Consider the following 18,385-nt stretch of genomic DNA (forward strand, 5'->3'; position numbering starts at 1 on the left):
TCACTGTGTTCTTTTGTCTCTGTCCGTGCAGCATCCCTCCATGGCCATAGTGAAGGGAGCAGGGCTGGTTATGAAGGCCATTATCGAGGTAAGATTGCGCCCATGTGTAAAGTGATACAGTCTGCTGTGAGCTGAGTTTATACTTGTGTCTGCCTATGTGTGTGTGTTCAGGAGGGAGATAAGGAAATCGCAACAAAGATGCAAGAATTGGCACTGAGTGAAGGGGCTTTACCCCGACACCTCCACACATCCATGTTCACAGTCAGCGCTGATCAAAGAATGCTTACTAACAGGTACATACACATACCTGCATCCACACCCAAATCACACCAATATTTCTTCTTTCGTTTTTCCTGCTTCAAGCCACAAAAATCAGCTTGTGAATGTCTTCTGATGAATAGAAATGGGTCTCAAGCCCAGATAATAAAAAAAAAAAAGAGTTGCGAAGGGCATACTGGGTAAAAACTGTGCCAATTTTGGTATGAAGACCAGATACATTTTTGGGGAACCGTAAATATGAAGGAGCAGCCGAAAAAAACAAACAAACAAAAATAAACAAGCTATTATTTAAAGCCAGGTTTTTCAGACCAATAAAATGGGTTGCAGAGACAAATAATAAGAATGAAATAAACGATTTTAACAAGCACAAACACAAAACGAACTTATACAAGAATGCCCCCTTGTGGCGGCTTTACGTTCCATCTTGTCAACCACAGTAGGACCAGATTGCCACCATTTTTATTAATTAAGTATATTTTGTTTTGTGTTTGATTTTGATGCGTTGTTTGTGTTGCCTTGGTCGCGGTAAAAATCACGGACAAAATGTGGGTCGCTTTGTGGTGCCCAGATGGCGCAGCGGGATATTCCGTTAGCGCACCAGCGCCGAGATTCTGAACTCCTTGGTTCGAAACTCGGCATTGCCACCGGTCGGCTGGGCGCCATACAGCGGGCATAATTGGCAGTGCCTGCAGCAGACAGTAATTGGCCTCTGTGTCTGCTAGGGCGGGATGACCGGACTATGTGGGTGGGGTCTTTTAAACGCTGTGTAGGGACCTTGATTAGCAGATAGAGGCGTCTGTGCAGAATGCATGGGCGAAAAGAAGGGGTACGCTAGGACTGCGTATGTGTCGGAGGAGGCGTGAGCAGCGATATACCCTCCTCGAATGCAATCAGGGATCCCAAGCAGCGGAAGACAGATTGACTTCGCTTAATCGGGCGAAAAATGAGAGGAAATGCATAAATAAACAGAAAAACCCTGATTTACAGTACATAAAGTCACATGATGCGCTGAGACGTACTGTGTACAGAAACTCCAAAAAGACCCTGAACATTAGTGCAGGCGCCTCGACCAGACATCAGCGGTCTCAATTGTCCAGTGTCAGTCCTGTGATAGAAAAAAAATTATTTTATCATTAACTAGCTTGTGTTGGGTGGTACGCTGGCTCGGTGGGTAGCACTGTCGCCTCACAGCAAGAAGGTCCTGGTTCGATTCCCAGGTGGAGCGGTCTGAGTCCTTTCTGTGTTGAGTTCTCTTCGTTCATGTTCTCCCCATGTCTGTGTGGGTTTCCTCCAGGAGGTCAGGTTTCCTCCCACAGTCCAAAGACATTAAAAACTTGAACTGATGAATCTTTTATAATGCGTAACTACCTGTCCTGTCATGAATGTTACCAAAGTGTGTAAAACATGACGTTAAAGTGCTAATAAATAGATAACTAATTGTGTCAATGCTTTGTATGTAGACAGCTGAGTCGGCACCTGGTGGGTTTATGGACAGCGGAGAATCCTGTTGCTTTGAACCTGCTCAAGAGGATCCTGGTGAGATTCCACACTGATTACAGTAGTGCTGTCTTATTTTAGACCATTACTTTTTCCTTTTTGCTTTCGAGATTTACAACAATAAAACACAGTGAGAGGGAAGCAATGTGTCTTTCACACTGGAGTTAGGAAGGTATCTTGATTCCCTCTGCTGGACTTTTCCTTTCTAACTCTTTTGAACAGAGAGAACGGTCCATTAAGCTTGGTGGGAGGGGGGCATTATTTGCCACCACAAAGATCTAGATCTACTCAAGTGGTCCACAAGAGGACCTCATGTAGGGTCCTAAGGCCTTCACAGCCCAGGGTCCTGACTTCGCAGGCACATTATGTAGTTAAATGAAGCGTCTCCTAAAGCATGACGTAGACAACGTTTTCTTCTCATTTCTCCTTTAGCCTACCGGTCTCCTTGCGTATCTGGACAGCTCTGACGCCGTGCCTGAGAAAGACGTGGACAGGATGCACATCCGGGACAACCTCAAGATCGCCTCTGTATGTTTCGCTTAAATCCTTTACTAATCACTTAGGATGACAGATTTCTTGCTCCAATCTTTCCTTTTCCTTTCTGTGTAGGATCAGTTTGGGCGTAACAAGGTGCCCGAGTGGCAACGGATAGCGGGCAAGGCTGCCAAGGAGGTCGAAAAATTTGCCAAAGAGAAGACTGATCTAGTGCTCATGCACTGGAGAGATAAGATGGGAATTGCACAGAATGAGGTATGCTATGAAAACATCTTTAACGTTTCTTTTAAAAGATCTGACAGGTCGAAGTGAATGAGTGTAAATTGAAGAGAACATTCTAGAGTAGAGAGGTATACAACAGTGTCTGTTCGAAAACCTAGTGAGCTGTCTTGCTGTCTTCTGCCAACCTAGGCAGCAAAGTAGAGAGGATTTTAATAAGACATATATATATAAATTTTCTTTTCCCCTTTTTCCCCCCAATTTTCTCCTTATCTAGTCGTGTCCAATTACCCTGGTACGTCCTCTATACTGATTCGACCCTTCACCGCTGACTGAGGACGCCTCTCAACTGACATGCGCCCCCTGCGGCACGTACAGTCAGTACAGACTGCGTTTTTCACCTGCACGAGTCGAGTTCATATACTTGACAGGCACTGTGCACGGAGGGCCACACCCCCGTCAGCGTTATTCCTCAGCCCTGTCCAGGGGCCATCAGTCAGGCAGCAGGGGCCGCAGCCGCACCAGTTATGAGGACCTATGATCCGACTTTTTTTTACCCCTAACCCTGAACAACAGCCAATCGTTGTTCATACTGCCACCCAGCCCAGTCGGAGAGGCAGAGCTGAGGTTCGACACGATGTATTCGAAACCCCAACTCTGGTGAGCTAGCGTACTTTACCGCTGCGCCACCTGAGCGGCTTCTAATAAGACTCATACTAAAGTTATAAGGCAGGTTATTTAGATGCACTATTTAGACAGCGATTACCGTGATTATGTCACCGCAGTTTTTTGCTATTCAAACCAATAGTCTGAGGCTGCACAACCTGCTAGCATGCCAGCTAACACCTCCCATTTACCGAAAATAATTAAACTGTCACTGAGAAGCCTGAATTTGCAAAAAATGACACTTGTACACTTTTATACAAATTAAAAATCAATGAGAATTTATTTACATTTGAAAAGAACTGGTTCATTGCTCCACATTCGCCATATTTGTAATTTTTTTGTGGGTAAGTAAGTAAGAGTAAGATTATCACTTCGAAATACTGCATCTCAGTAGGCAGCATTTTAAGATGTCTAAGAATTCATGCAGCCTTCTTCTCGGGAGTGTGTAGGATGACGTAAAATGCATCTATGTAGGGAGATCACTAGGTTTTCGAACACACCCACACAGACAATACCTACAGTGTCTCATCATAAACATACTGAATGTCTCTTCATATGTAGGTTTTGATTTACCAAGATAATTGTAGGGAACTGAGCTAGAAGTGCTGTTATCATTTTTAGAAATGGACATGGTGACCATGAATACATTTGCTGTGATGCTGTAAAGGTCACCTAGCAACGATTTGAACATGGCAGTGAATCAGAATTCAGGTTGATTGGTGGTGGGGAAAAAAAAAAGAATTAATAAAATGAACAAAGCTAAAGAAGCCACTTTATGTTATGTTTCATGTTTTTAAAGAATTAATTCTGTGGTGTTACTGATTTGCACTACACACACAATGGCACAATTATAGCTCAGCAATTTAGGAGCTGTACTAATAATGGGAGGGTTGCTGAATCTAATCCTACTGCTCCCAAGATGCCAGTGTTGAGCCCTTAAGCAAGGCCTCTAACCCTCAATTGCTTGAAGCGTATTATGTTACACACGAGATACTTTTTATAAGCATCAGCTGAATGCCGTACAGTTCATTTCATTTTCAGGTTTTACCACCGCTTTATCCTGGTCAGGGCCACTGAGAGTCCGGTTTCCCCGGAATCTCTGGGTCAAATGCATTAGCACACAGTCCGGACAGGAAGCCAGTCCGTTGTGGGGCCTTGACCAAATTTTTTTTAATGTATTACAATATACAGCATTTTGTTGATACATCAAGTGTGCTTATAAATATTTAAATGATTATAAATAAATAACTCATTTTGTTTTGTTGAATTAATTAAAATAATTAGTTTCTATTGTTGCTAGCATTATTTTAATTGTAATTGGCTGACCACAGGATCAATAATCTTTCTGTTATTTCTGCCCTCACTTACCCCACCCCTTATTGTGGTCATTTGCTGTGAATCAATGCAGCAGGACAGGAATAACCTGGTGAGTAAAACTGATCAATGAGACTTCACTGCACCTACACTTATTGGCCAAAAATTTTGTGAACACCCTTCCTGAGAAGAGTGATGGCTGTTATGGTGTGGGGTGTGCATGTATGGGTTCCTTTGTATTTTTATTTATTTATTTATTTATTTATTTATTTATTTCTTCTTACTGTTCATTATATGGGTTTATGTAACATGTTGTGTTGGGTTAACATTCTAGGATAGCTAGGTGTGACTAAATTGTATTTATTTTTCTGTGCATTAAGTTATGTTTAATGTCCTTAGTGTTTCATTGTATTTTTGTTGGTTGCAGAACCCAAACCAAAAACCAGTTGTTCTGAGGAAGAGACGACAGCGGATCAAGATAGAGGCCAACTGGGAGCTCTTCTACTACAAGTACCTGCTAATTATTAACTTTGAGGGTTTTTAATATATTAAAAATAGATACAAAACACATGCAATGCCACCCCCCCCACCCCCACCCCCTTTTTAGAAAAGAAGGACCAAATTGGAGATAAAAAAAGTAATAAAATAAAAGAGATAAAAGTAGTGCCCACTGTCGTGTTTGAGATGCTGGCACAAGCTCTTTGTATGTGATAAAGCTCTTATAAACAATCCACCAATGGTAAAAATGTAGCATTCAGCACCCCTCAGCCAGCATGGCTATTGCTATCTTCTTATACTCATTGTGCCTTTTGATGGCACATCACATAGGTGGTGTTGACATAACACATTACAGCTGAAGCAAATTAAGGCTTGTTATTGAGTTCCCAATGGTTAAATCATGATGTAACCCAACTTTAGGTCAAACAGACTAGCAGTGGGTTTGAAGATCAGCAACATTATGTGTTCTGTAGGGATTTAATAATTTTGATATGGCAGTATCACCAAATGTCCTGCTTCTTTAAAACAAAGCAAATGAACAAAGAAAATAAATCGTACTATTGATCACCTGATAAAGACAATTTATTTATATTATATTTAAGTTATACTGTATTTAAGGGACTGAGTTGATTTCAACAGTACGTACACTCTTATCTGCGTACTGTGCTGCAGAATGGGATGTGTGTATATACCTAGTACAGAGACTTAATTAGTAGCCGTATTCAAGAGATAATTATTTAAAATATGTAAATTTAAACTTAATTTATTTAATTTATCCATCTTGTTTATTAAAGCTTCACATACTATTACGAGACCTAATCAGTCTGTCAGCCATTAATCTTTATTTAATGTTGTGTACAGATTTCAGCTCGATCATGCACGCTCTAATCTGATCTGGAACCTGAAGACCCGTGAGGAACTTCGTGAAGCACTGGAGGGAGAAATGCGCTCTTTCAACGTGGACCGAGAGCTCGGGAGCGCCAGCGTCATTTCATGGAACCATCAAGAGTTTGAAGTGTGTTGGTGTTTTGCATTTTTAACATTTCTTTGTCATTTTATCATTAAAGATTAGCGAGTTTATACCAGTAATTCGAAGTGTTGATGTTCTAGCCTAAGTTTATTGTTGGGTTTGTGGTGGTAGGTAAAGTACGAGTGCCTTTCTGATGAAATCAAGATCGGGGATTATTACCTACGTCTGCTGCTGGAGGAAGACGAGAATGACGAATCCGGAGCCATCAAGAGATCGTATGAACTTGCACGCTCACACTCGGAATAGGATGATGAATCTGGGTTGTTTACAAAAATGAAAACATAAAATAGCCCAAATTATAAAGACAAGATTAAATAAATAGACAGAAACATGGTATCACACATATGTGTTAAACATGGCAAGGGTTGTGTAATTAATTCCCATAATAGTCATTTGGGGTCAGAAGTGTGACATTCAAGTAGATATTTAAATTAAAAGGTTTAAATGTATGTCGACACCAATTCTACTTTTAAAATCCAATTAAATTAAAGCAAATGTAGGTTTTCAACCTGACAAGTGTATGCTGTCGAGGAACTTCTGTGGCCTGCACAAAGCTTTGACCTCAGCGTCACTGAACACCTGGTTGCAAGCCATGCCTTCTCATTTAGTATCAGTGCCTGACCTAGTAAAATGCACTTTTGACTGAATATTCGCTATTCTTTGGTAACAGAACTTAGTTTTTATGGATATTGTACTGCAATATTACCTTTAAGCAATAGAACACGAGAGGGAGTGTGTTATTGCGAATAACATCACGGCTGTGATTTGGTCGTAGATCATCACAGCCGTGATGTTATTCGCGATAACACACTCCCTCTCGTGTTCTATTGCTTTTATACGACAGTTTTTACAAAATAAAGAAAGAAAATAAATCAAAGAAGCCCTGAATTTCATATTAAATATGCTTTAATATTGACAATACCTTCCGCCAAAAAGTAGTTCCACAACGAATATAAAGTTTAACACTACAAAGCAGACATCCCAAGTTGCAAAAACTCATTTCAGGGAGGTAAGAACAACAAGAAGAAAAAGGCAAGAACCACCGAAGGGAAAAAAAGAAATAAAAAAGCTCTCACACACACACACACACACACACCAAAGGATATTGGTGATAACAGAACTCTTAGGAGCTGCTAACTGGGCTATTAAGCTAACTGTTTGCGTCACAAACACATTAATGTTCCCTACATAGTGCACTAGATTGTGTATCAGATCGTGGATTTATGTTCCCTACATAGTGCACTAGATTGTGTATCAGATCGCGGATTTATGTTCCCTACATAGTGCACTAGATTGTGTATCAGATTGCGGATTTATGTTCCCTACATAGTGCACTAGATTGTGTATCAGATCGCGGATTTATGTTCCCTACATAGTGCACTAGATTGTGTATCAGATCGTGGATTTATGTTCCCTACATAGTGCACTAGATTGTGTATCAGATCGCGGATTTATGTTCCCTACATAGTGCACTAGATTGTATATCAGATAACGGATTTAAAACGAGATCGGGAAAAAAGTCTGTGGCGCCTGCGTGCGCGTATGTGTTACTGGCAACGCGTCAGCGGAGTAATACAGTTGTGGTGTGAAAAGGCCGTGCTGTTATCACGAATATCAGCACAGTTAGAACGTTTCTCAACCAATCAGATTGTAAGGTCGGAACTAACTGTTGTATAATAATATATAGCACACAGGTAGTGCAGCAGGATAATTCGCTAGCATACCAGCTCTGAGATTTTGAACTCCCGGGTTTGAATCTTTGCTAGACTACCTGTTGGCTGGGCGCCCTCTAGCAGCCACAATTGGCAGTGCCTGCAGCAGACAGAATGGGCCACCAGTCTGCTGGGTGGAAAAGACCAGACTTAGGGGTGGAGTTATCAACATTGTGTAAGGACCTTGGTTGTCTATACAGAAAGTGGAGGAGTGCAGAGATTGGGGCGTGACTCTCCGTATTCAAAGCCAATCTCACGTGCAAATCCACTGAAGTAAGGGAGAATAAGAAGGGATTGGTGGATTGCACATACATCGGAGGGAGTGTGTGCCAGGCGAATATACACCCTCCTTGGATGCCATAGGGGTCCCCAACAGCGGATTGGCTACGTATATATACAGGTCCTTCTCAAAAAATTAGCATATTGTGATAAAGTTCATTATTTTCCATAATGTAATGATAAAAATTAAACTTTCATATATTTTAGATTCATTGCACACCAACTGAAATATTTCAGGTCTTTTATTGTTTTAATACTGATGATTTTGGCATACAGCTCATGAAAACCCAAAATTCCTATCTCAAAAAATTTGCATATCATGAAAAGGTTCTCTAAACGAGCTATTAACCTAATCATCTGAATCAACGAATTAACTCTAAACACCTGCAAAAGATTCCTGAGGCTTTTAAAAACTCCCAGCCTGGTTCATTACTCAAAACTGCAATCATGGGTAAGACTGCCGACCTGACTGCTGTCCAGAAGGCCATCATTGACACCCTCAAGCAAGAGGGTAAGACACAGAAAGAAATTTCTGAACGAATAGGCTGTTCCCAGAGTGCTGTATCAAGGCACCTCAGTGGGAAGTCTGTGGGAAGGAAAAAGTGTGGCAGAAAACGCTGCACAACGAGAAGAGGTGACCGGACCCTGAGGAAGATTGTGGAGAAGGGCCGATTCCAGACCTTGGGGGACCTGCGGAAGCAGTGGACTGAGTCTGGAGTAGAAACATCCAGAGCCACCGTGCACAGGCGTGTGCAGGAAATGGGCTACAGGTGCCGCATTCCCCAGGTCAAGCCACTTTTGAACCAGAAACAGCAGCACTGGACTGTTGCTCAGTGGTCCAAAGTACTGTTTTCGGATGAAAGCAAATTTTGCATGTCATTCGGAAATCAAGGTGCCAGAGTCTGGAGGAAGACTGGGGAGAAGGAAATGCCAAAATGCCTGAAGTCCAGTGTCAAGTACCCACAGTCAGTGATGGTCTGGGGTGCCATGTCAGCTGCTGGTGTTGGTCCACTGTGTTTTATCAAGGGCAGGGTCAATGCAGCTAGCTATCAGGAGATTTTGGAGCACTTCATGCTTCCATCTGCTGAAAAGCTTTATGGAGATGAAGATTTCATTTTTCAGCACGACCTGGCACCTGCTCACAGTGCCAAAACCACTGGTGAATGGTTTACTGACCATGGTATTACTGTGCTCAATTGGCCTGCCAACTCTCCTGACCTGAACCCCATAGAGAATCTGTGGGATATTGTGAAGAGAAAGTTGAGAGACACAAGACCCAACACTCTGGATGAGCTTAAGGCCGCTATCGAAGCATCCTGGGCCTCCATAACACCTCAGCAGTGCCACAGGCTGATTGCCTCCATGCCACGCCGCATTGAAGCAGTCATTTCTGCAAAAGGATTCCCGACCAAGTATTGAGTGCATAACTGAACATAATTATTTGAAGGTTGACTTTTTTTGTATTAAAAACACTTTTCTTTTATTGGTCGGATGAAATATGCTAATTTTTTGAGATAGGAATTTTGGGTTTTCATGAGCTGTATGCCAAAATCATCAGTATTAAAACAATAAAAGACCTGAAATATTTCAGTTGGTGTGCAATGAATCTAAAATATATGAAAGTTTAATTTTTATCATTACATTATGGAAAATAATGAACTTTATCACAATATGCTAATTTTTTGAGAAGGACCTGTATATATATACAAATTTATGCTGTCGTTGTTTACTTTTTGTATTCTCTTTTATTCCTAAATAATCTATTTCTGTTTCTTGGCAGGTATGAGTTCTTTAATGAGCTCTATCACCGTTTCCTGTTAACACCCAAAGTGGCCATGAAGTGCCTGTGCCTGCAGGCTCTGACCATAGTTTATGGGAAGTGCTGCGAAGAAATCGGCCCATTCACAGACACCAAATACATCGTGGGCATGCTGGACAGGGTTAGTGTTGTGGTTTTTTTGTTTTTTACTTTTAGTGTGTATGCTGTATGTTCAACACATCTATGTGCTTTTCTGTTCTGCAGTGTACAGACAAACTAGAGAGAGACAGACTCATCCTTTTCATTAACAAACTCATTCTGAACAAGGTCAGTTGCAGTCTGGCATCCCTACATGCACTGTTTAAACAGCCTGGCTTTATAGTAGATACATGTACTGATATCTAAAAACACTTATTGTCTCATTTGACAGAAAAATGTGAGGGACATAATGGACTCGAATGGGGTGCGCATTCTAGTAGACCTTCTGACACTAGCCCACCTCCACACCAGCAGAGCTACGGTTCCCCTACAGGTTTGTGTATTTGTGTTTTGGCTACATGGTTCTGTAAGGTTCAGTATGATATTGATGAGAAAAGCTGTAAGTCAGGGGTGTTGATACTCAATTTACTATTTTTACATTTACATTTTCGGCATTTAGCAGACGCTCTTATCCAGAGCGACTTACAGAAGTGCTTTTAACCCGTAGAAATAAGAAGTTTTTGCTGTATTAATGCTGTTGGTCATTTTTTTCTAACAGCTGTTGCTTGATGAAATCAGTTTATTTTTCTACTGTGTCACGGCTAAATATGCTTATTTCCATCCAAAAGCCTTGATTTACTATGTACGTAGTTTGCTAAATCCAACCATACTTTTCAAATGCTGGTCTGATGCCAATGTGTAACATTTGCTCATGCTTCACTATTAATTCGTTAGTTGTTGGAACTAAAATACTTTACCGGACAGCATTGATTAAACAATTACTTATTCTTTCATGAATAATTTATCAATAAAAACATTACCGTTTGATGTTGTGTGGATCAGAGTAACGTGTTGGAAGCAGCTCCAGACATGAAGAGAGAAAGTGAGAAGGAGTGGTACTTTGGAAATGCTGATAAGGAAAGAAGAGGACCTTTTAGTTTTGAGGAGGTAGGTGTGTTAAGCACATCATCGTTGATTTATTCATTCATTAAGGAATGGTTGTCTGTCGTGGTGGTAATTATGGTATACAAGATTTAGCACTAAATTCACAACTATACTAGTTTGTTTATCTATTTAAAAACTAAAATTACTAAGGTGGCGCAGTGGCTTACCACCACTGAGGTCTGCATTTGAATCTCAGCTGTGCTATCAACTGACTGGGCAATTACACAAACACAAATGGTCTGTTAGGAGGAGGACTCTTAGTCTGTGATACCAGTCTCTGGCAAGGTCAAAAGAAGCAGTTAGCAACTACACACGTTGAAGGGTCTGTGTGTAAAGTACGGCCCTTCTTGGTTACATTTATGAATGTAAAATTATTCCTCTATAAAAACCACTATTTAAAACTCTAGGGTCAGTTTTCCTCTCAAATATAAACATTAACCACATATAAGCTACATGATCTAGAATCTGTTACATTTAGTGTTGTGACACTGATGTTTCAATGTTTCTGATTGCTCTCGTAGATGCAGGAGTTCTGGAATACGGGTACACTGACCGCAAAGACAAGATGCTGGGCACAGGGCATGGATGGCTGGCGCCCCCTTCAAGGCATTCCACAGCTCAAGTGGTGCCTTCTGGCCAGCGGGCAGGCCGTGATGAACGAGACAGATTTGGCTACGCTTATCCTCAATATGCTGATCACCATGTGCTCTTATTTCCCCAGCAGGTACTTTTTATTAAATTAGCTTAGTATTGTACATTAACAGTGCATCATTTAGCTCAAATGTATCATTATAGTTTTTATTTCTATACAGATATGAAGCTGCTTTTAATTTCCTTTCTTTTATCCCCCACCTGACCTGATTTAGGTCACTAAGTTGCATTTAGAAGCTTAAACTTTAAATTTCTAGCCAAATCTTGCATAGCCACTGCGCATTGTCACAGTGCCGGACCATTTCTGGATAAAGGCCACAGCCAGACCCCATCCACTTCAAGACGGCCAAACGTCCAGACTTGGTTTCAATTCAAATTGACTAGCACTGACAGATATGGTTAAGCAGTTTGGGGATCAGAGTGAAGGATGGGTAATAGCTGGATTATTATTTAGTGCTGTAACATCTTTTCTGTGTGTCTGTCTAGGGATCAGGACAACGCTATCATCAGACCTTTACCCAAAGTAAAGAGGTTAATTAGTGACAACACTTGCTTACCACAAATAGTTCAGGTACCCTACTTATTTTCATATACACATTTTACAGCTGCATACTTTTTACATTTATGGACATTTATTGATTGCATAATATTTGGTCGTTTAAATACAATCAGTAGCCATAACATTAACAAAATCATCCTAATATTGTGTATGTTGAGGCATAGACTTTACAACACATTTGATAGTGTTTTGTGGCAACAGAACCCTTTAGTATTTTCTAAATCTGATGTGACTTGACATCCTTTATTAAATTCTAATATTGTGTTATTTAGTACAGATCATATCCATGCTACACTGCATGATTGTATCATGATGATGTTTTTGACTTTGTGCACCCATAACCTTGCCTTCTGCCGTGTGTGTATAGCTGTTGCTGACTTTCGATCCCATCCTGGTGGAGAAGGTGGCCAACCTTTTGTACCTGGTAATGCAGGACAACCCCAACCTGCCACGGCTCTACCTCACAGGCGTTTTCTTCTTCATCATGATGTACACCGGCTCCAATGTGCTCCCCGTGGCACGGTAATACACTCAATTCCAGTTAACCCACTGAACACATCTGCAGCTTTGGTTGTAAAGCCAGACCTTCATAAAATCAGTTTTGACTAAACATGCTTTTGAAATAAGATGTTTAGGATAGGTAAACCCATGGTGTATTTACCTTAGCTTCAAGAAATCAGAATAATCAAAACAATAGCCAGAGCTAGTGGCCAAATTTGACCTTTTCAAGTCTAGCCTATGCTTTAGTGTATGGGACCTAGACTTAATCAGGGCTCATCTGTGAAAAATAGCAACATGCGTTCAATAGCAGCAGTTCTCTGTGTATATATACACATACATAAATACACATCCAGCTTTCTATGCTCAAATAATCTTTTCTTGTGTTGTTTTGTTTCCAGATTTCTCAAGTACACTCACCTAAAGCAGGCCTTCAAATCAGAAGAGGTAAGTAATGATCATTAATGATCATTTCTCTGGGTATGAAATCAGAAACTATGTTCCTGCTAGACGTCTTCCAGCAGTAGTGGTTCACAAATTTTTTTTACAATTCAGTATGTAGATCTATACAGATAGAGACAGTTATAGATAAAGATAAATAGATACACAGAGACGGGGCCAACAACAAAAAAAACCTGTATAGAAGTTGTAGTACTAGATTACAAGGGATTAATACTTCTCATTTGAATGTCAATACTACCACTATAATCCAAATCAAGTCTTGTCTGTAATTTTGTAGAAAAACAGCAGCACATCATGTATGCTGAACAGAAGAGGATTCAAAAACCCATGAGCACATAATATTCATGCTCCCAATAGTTTGCCGTCCTTCTTATGTCTCTTCTATGCAATTGTGTTTACTGTACTGTTCATGTTAAGGTGGTCTAACCAGAGTATGTTCATAAATAAACTACTCAAGATAGACTTTCTAATCAATCAGGGCATTTTAAAGATAGAAGAAAATATAACCTGAGGAGTTGAATGCCATGGGAAAATAAAAATTTTTTTTTGCCTTATGATATATTGAATTCAAATACATTCATAAATTTTTATGTAAGAATCTAGGGATAGGATATTTACTGGTTTTATAATAAGTGTAATTCTAAGCGTCTTTGAGTATCTTGAAAAGCGCTATATAAATAAAATGTATTACCGGTATTATTATTATTCTGTAGCCAGGTTTTATGTTTTCCCTTTTGTTCTCCTGACTTTAGCCCGTCCAATTGCCCAATTGCACTATGCTTTCTCTCCACTGATGACGATCCCCACTCAGATGGAGGAGAACGAAACTAACACACGCCCCCTCTGACACGTGCGCAGTAGCCGACTGCATCTTTTCACCTGCACTAGGCGAGTTCATCTGCGGATCAGCTTTGTGCACGGAGAGCCACATCCTGATCAACGCACTCTTTCCCCATCTCTGTGCAGGCGGCATCAATCGGCCAGCAGAAGTCGTAATTGCATCAGTTATCAGGTCCCTATTCGGCTTCCCCACCCTGTTAGAACAACAGCCAATCGTTGTTCATGTAGGCGCCAAGCCCAGCCAGATGGCAGAGCCGAATTTCGAACCGATGAGTTCGAAATGTCAGCTCTGGTGTGCTAGCATGTTTTACCGCTGCGCCACCTGAGCACCCCAGGTTTTATGTTTTTTTACGTCTTTAAAAAAAATCTAAACTGTAGCTAATTATCATTATTAATCATAGTAAATTTTATATAGGTAGGCTAGCTGAGCTATGTCGTTAGCCAGTGGAACTTATACAACACAGAACTTTGATTAAAAGTAATATTGTTACACATTTTGTCTTGTGCGAGTTGCGTCTGTTCATATTTCCAAAAAGCCCTAGAGTAAACGCAGCCTAAATCATTTATAAATCAGCACATAAAATGTATTTTGTCTGATTTGTAAGAACAGATGTGACTGCTGACCTATTTGTGTTTCAGGCTAAAGGTCAGGACATCGTACAGAGGAGTGTGTTAGGGCCAGCTTTACCAGAGGCGATGGTTTGTTACCTGGAGAATTATGAGGCTGAACGCTTCTCTGAGATCTTTCTGGGAGAGTTCGACACACCAGAGGCTATTTGGAGCAGTGAGATGAGGTACATTTTTTAGTTTGATGCGTCAGTTTGTTGAACTGGCGTGTTTGTTAGTCTGGTAGTCGGTCTCATTAGAGCGGTTTGTTCTGTGCAGGCGCATGATGATAGAGAAGATCGCCGCTCACCTGGCGGACTTTTCGCCTCGGCTGCAGAGCAACACCCGAGCTCTTTATCAGTACTGTCCCATCCCTGTGATCAGCTTCCCTCAGCTGGAGAACGAGCTCTTCTGCAACATTTACTACCTCCGTCACCTCTGTGACTCCACCCGCTTCCCCGACTGGCCCATACGAGACCCTGTAAGTTTTCTATATAGGCAAGCTGTATCCTGTTGGTTAAGGTACTGGACTAGTATTCCGAAGGTTGATGGTTCTAGCTCCACCACTGGCAGGTTGCTGCTATTGGGCTCTTAACCCTAAATTGCTCAGACTATATACTGTGAGTCGCTTTGGATGAAGGCGTCTGCTAAATGCAAAAAATGTAAATATATATAATGTATACATCCAATTTATACATCAAAGAGCCAAAACATTAGCACCACACATTTCATGTTCACACATGACTGTGCCCCTGGACACAAAGCAAGTTTGGGTCAGGTGGCCTGCACAGAGCACTGACCTCAACTTAAGTAAACACATTTGAGATTAACTGGAATAGAGATGCATGAGTACCGATACTGGTATCGGGTATTTGCCCGATAGCGCGCTCATTAACTCGCATTAACTCGCAAACGAGGCTCCGAAACTAAACATCCGATACCGTGTGCCTAGTGCACGTTGCTGCGTTATGCCTGGTTCACACTACACGATTTTTGCCCTGATTTTCGCTCGGCGACTGGTAGGGCTGTCGCGCTAACCGCAATTTTGAAATATCGCGGTATAGACCAGCCAACCGCAGGGCATGCCAAGCAACCGCAACACCGCGATATTCACGTTTTTTCTTTCTTTCTTCTCTTTTTTTTTATTGTTGCAGGGTCCATCTTGTTTTATACGCTTACATTCGTGCGTAATAAATGTTAAATAAATTCATAATGAAAATTAGCTAAGAGCGACATTTTCCCGCAACCTGTTCTCATGCGTTGCTGCTGAGTGTCAGGCTTTGTGTTTTAAAATGTAAACAATCGCAACAGGAATTATAGGCAAGTTTATTAATGATTAAATTGAGTTCACACTCAATAATATACTTGTAATTTAGACTATATTTAAACAGCCTTGGCGTACTAAAACACTTAATTGACGGTTAATATGGCATTGCAGCCTGCAGATTCTCTCTTGCTGGCTTGCTGGAATTATTTAAATGCATTTTTTCGTTGAATAAAAATTTATTGAAACGAATAATAACTTGAAATGTAGTATATATTGTTATATTAATTATACCTACTAAATAGATGGTTAATAGTGGCGCGATAACCAGGCTAGACTTTCTCTGATCTCTAAAGTCGCATGCAGGTACAGTACATCTACAGTGTATTAATGCAACGAGCACCATCAGAGAGGGTTTTAGTGCCGAGGGGAACATCACTACCCCACTCAGATCCTCTCTAAAACACATCAGGTGAACATGTTGGTTCGTCTAGCGCGCATGATAACGCAGGTTTAAACTCTTACAGACTTTATTCTTTATTCTATTTTTTTACCATATTTTGATTAGATGTGCATTTAAAATATTTAGCCTAAACACTTTTTTTTTGTTTCACAGTGTATATCTAGCCTAAGCTAGAAGCTTATTTAAACCTTTTTTTTATAGAGAAAAGACGCGCATCCCTGCTCTGTTCTGTATTTAACAATAAACACGCATTTCATTGGTCTTAAAGCTGTCCCATCTTTGTCATTATAAAGCAATAATATACCGAATCATAGCCTAACAATAAAGCTTGTTTATATAGCTCTAAAATCCAGATAAATTAAGTAATAAAAATAAAAAAATAAAAATGGCGATATAACCGCATACCGCGATATTGAGACAGGCTGAACACCGCAAGGGGAAATTCTGTCACCGCGACAGCCCTAGCGACTGGTCGGCGCTAGATTTGCCGGCTCGGGAGCAACTCGGCGTTCGCTCGGCGATCAAAACTCGGCTCTCGATGGCTAAGTGTGAACTATCCAACAACTCGATCCGACCGGCTCGAGTTTTCTAGCATGTCAGATATCTGATCCAATAGGTATTGGTATCGGTATCGGCAAGTACAAAAATACATGTATTGATGGTATTGATGCATCCCTAAACTGGAATGTCGATTGTGAGCTAGGCCTTCTTGTCATGCATTAGGGCACATTCACATGAGAAGTGGCAATACCATTTTGCGCCGGCTGTTCCGTTGTTTCCTTTTAAAACAAACTGTTTGATATGACGAGGTAAAAGCAACTCTGTATGAACACTGCTTAACGTGCACAAAGCTTAATGTGACATTCTATTAAAACAAGCGGGGATTTTCATTGGTGGAAAAAACGTATTAGCAGTAATAATTAAAAGAGGTTTAGCGTTCCTATGTCGTTCATTTAATACATTAAGCCACGTTAAGCGTTTTAGACTCTCTCGGAAAAGCTGATTCTCACAGTTTCTCAGCACCTTGATCTATAACACAAGTTTAAGTGAAACAGTGAGGAAAATACAGATAAACACAGATACATGTGGACGCTCTTAGAGTGGATTTGATGGTTATGCAGATCCGTCTCAAAATCGCACTTTGATCAGATTTGATTGCACCGCTCAGACCAAGCACTGAGCAAAGCGACGGTTTGCACCAAGGCCCACATGCGAATGTGAATGCACCCTTAGTGCCTGATCTCAGAAATGCTCTTTTAACTATATAAGCACACTTTTAAATAGTTTGCTATGGACACCATACTTAATTTTTAACAATACTGCACCTATGACTTGGTTCCAACATTTTGCTCGAGCACTTTTGCAGTTTGACGTGCCATGAATTGTCTGAATTTACTGTGGTAGAATATCAACCCTGTCGAACAACTTTGCTATACATTGGAATGTTGAGTGTGAGTGAGGACTTGTCTCCCAATTTCATTGATCATCCCTAAATGGAATGAATTTTTGACAACAGAAATCAAACCAGAAGCTACTTAGTGTTGCAAATGCTTGACAAATGATTAGCTGCTACCTGCATTGATTAGTAAGTGTGTGTGTGTGTGTGTGTGTGTTTGTGCAGGTGAAATTATTGAAAGACACTCTAGATGCCTGGAAGAAGGAGGTGGAAAAGAAACCTCCCTCAATGTCTGTAGATGATGCCTATGAAGTGCTGAACCTTCCCATCGGACAGGGCCAGTGAGTCTTTTTCTTCTCTCCTGTTTAGTCATCTTCATTGTTCCTGCTTCGTTATTGTTTGATTATATGCTGTCAGTTTGCTTGCAGCCCTTATTTGCCAAGTGCTTTCTTGCATTCCTACAAAAGCCTGATTTGCTTAAAAGCCTTTGCTATAAAGACTGTGATTAATTTGTGTTTTAATTAATGTTTCTCTGTGTCATTATCAGGCATGATGAGAGCAAAATTAGAAAAGCGTACTTCAGACTGGCTCAGAAATACCATCCAGACAAAAACCCTGATGGAAGGGTAAGTGCTGAGTGTGTGAAACACATTTCTAAAAGAAGATGTATGCTGCAGATCTAAAAAAAAAATTGATCTGGTGTTATCTAATAAACACTTTGCTGAGTGGCGCAGCGCTAGTTCACTACCGCTGAC

At 40.7% G+C, this 18,385-nt stretch overlaps 1 protein-coding gene across 3 annotated transcripts in view; it reads left to right on the forward strand.

The window, feature by feature from the left end:
• Positions 1-18,385, forward strand: part of LOC134300939 (dnaJ homolog subfamily C member 13-like) — a 78,419-nt gene that overhangs the window by 33,160 nt on the left and 26,874 nt on the right. For 2 of the 3 annotated variants that reach the window (XM_062985418.1, XM_062985420.1), the window contains exons 16-36: positions 32-88; positions 172-293; positions 1,740-1,815; positions 2,209-2,304; positions 2,386-2,526; positions 4,565-4,582; positions 4,898-4,980; positions 5,830-5,983; positions 6,110-6,213; positions 9,770-9,929; positions 10,013-10,075; positions 10,179-10,280; positions 10,790-10,894; positions 11,413-11,615; positions 12,029-12,113; positions 12,469-12,623; positions 13,001-13,046; positions 14,541-14,695; positions 14,787-14,988; positions 17,856-17,971; positions 18,178-18,256. In XM_062985418.1, the coding sequence (XP_062841488.1) occupies positions 32-88; positions 172-293; positions 1,740-1,815; positions 2,209-2,304; positions 2,386-2,526; positions 4,565-4,582; positions 4,898-4,980; positions 5,830-5,983; positions 6,110-6,213; positions 9,770-9,929; positions 10,013-10,075; positions 10,179-10,280; positions 10,790-10,894; positions 11,413-11,615; positions 12,029-12,113; positions 12,469-12,623; positions 13,001-13,046; positions 14,541-14,695; positions 14,787-14,988; positions 17,856-17,971; positions 18,178-18,256 (2,322 nt within the window). The remainder of the gene's footprint in view (positions 1-31; positions 89-171; positions 294-1,739; positions 1,816-2,208; positions 2,305-2,385; positions 2,527-4,564; positions 4,583-4,897; positions 4,981-5,829; positions 5,984-6,109; positions 6,214-9,769; positions 9,930-10,012; positions 10,076-10,178; positions 10,281-10,789; positions 10,895-11,412; positions 11,616-12,028; positions 12,114-12,468; positions 12,624-13,000; positions 13,047-14,540; positions 14,696-14,786; positions 14,989-17,855; positions 17,972-18,177; positions 18,257-18,385) is intronic. The other variant, XM_062985419.1, reaches the window with a different exon arrangement.

This window comes from Trichomycterus rosablanca, chromosome 23 (assembly GCF_030014385.1).
Source record: "Trichomycterus rosablanca isolate fTriRos1 chromosome 23, fTriRos1.hap1, whole genome shotgun sequence".
NCBI lineage: Eukaryota > Metazoa > Chordata > Actinopteri > Siluriformes > Trichomycteridae > Trichomycterus > Trichomycterus rosablanca.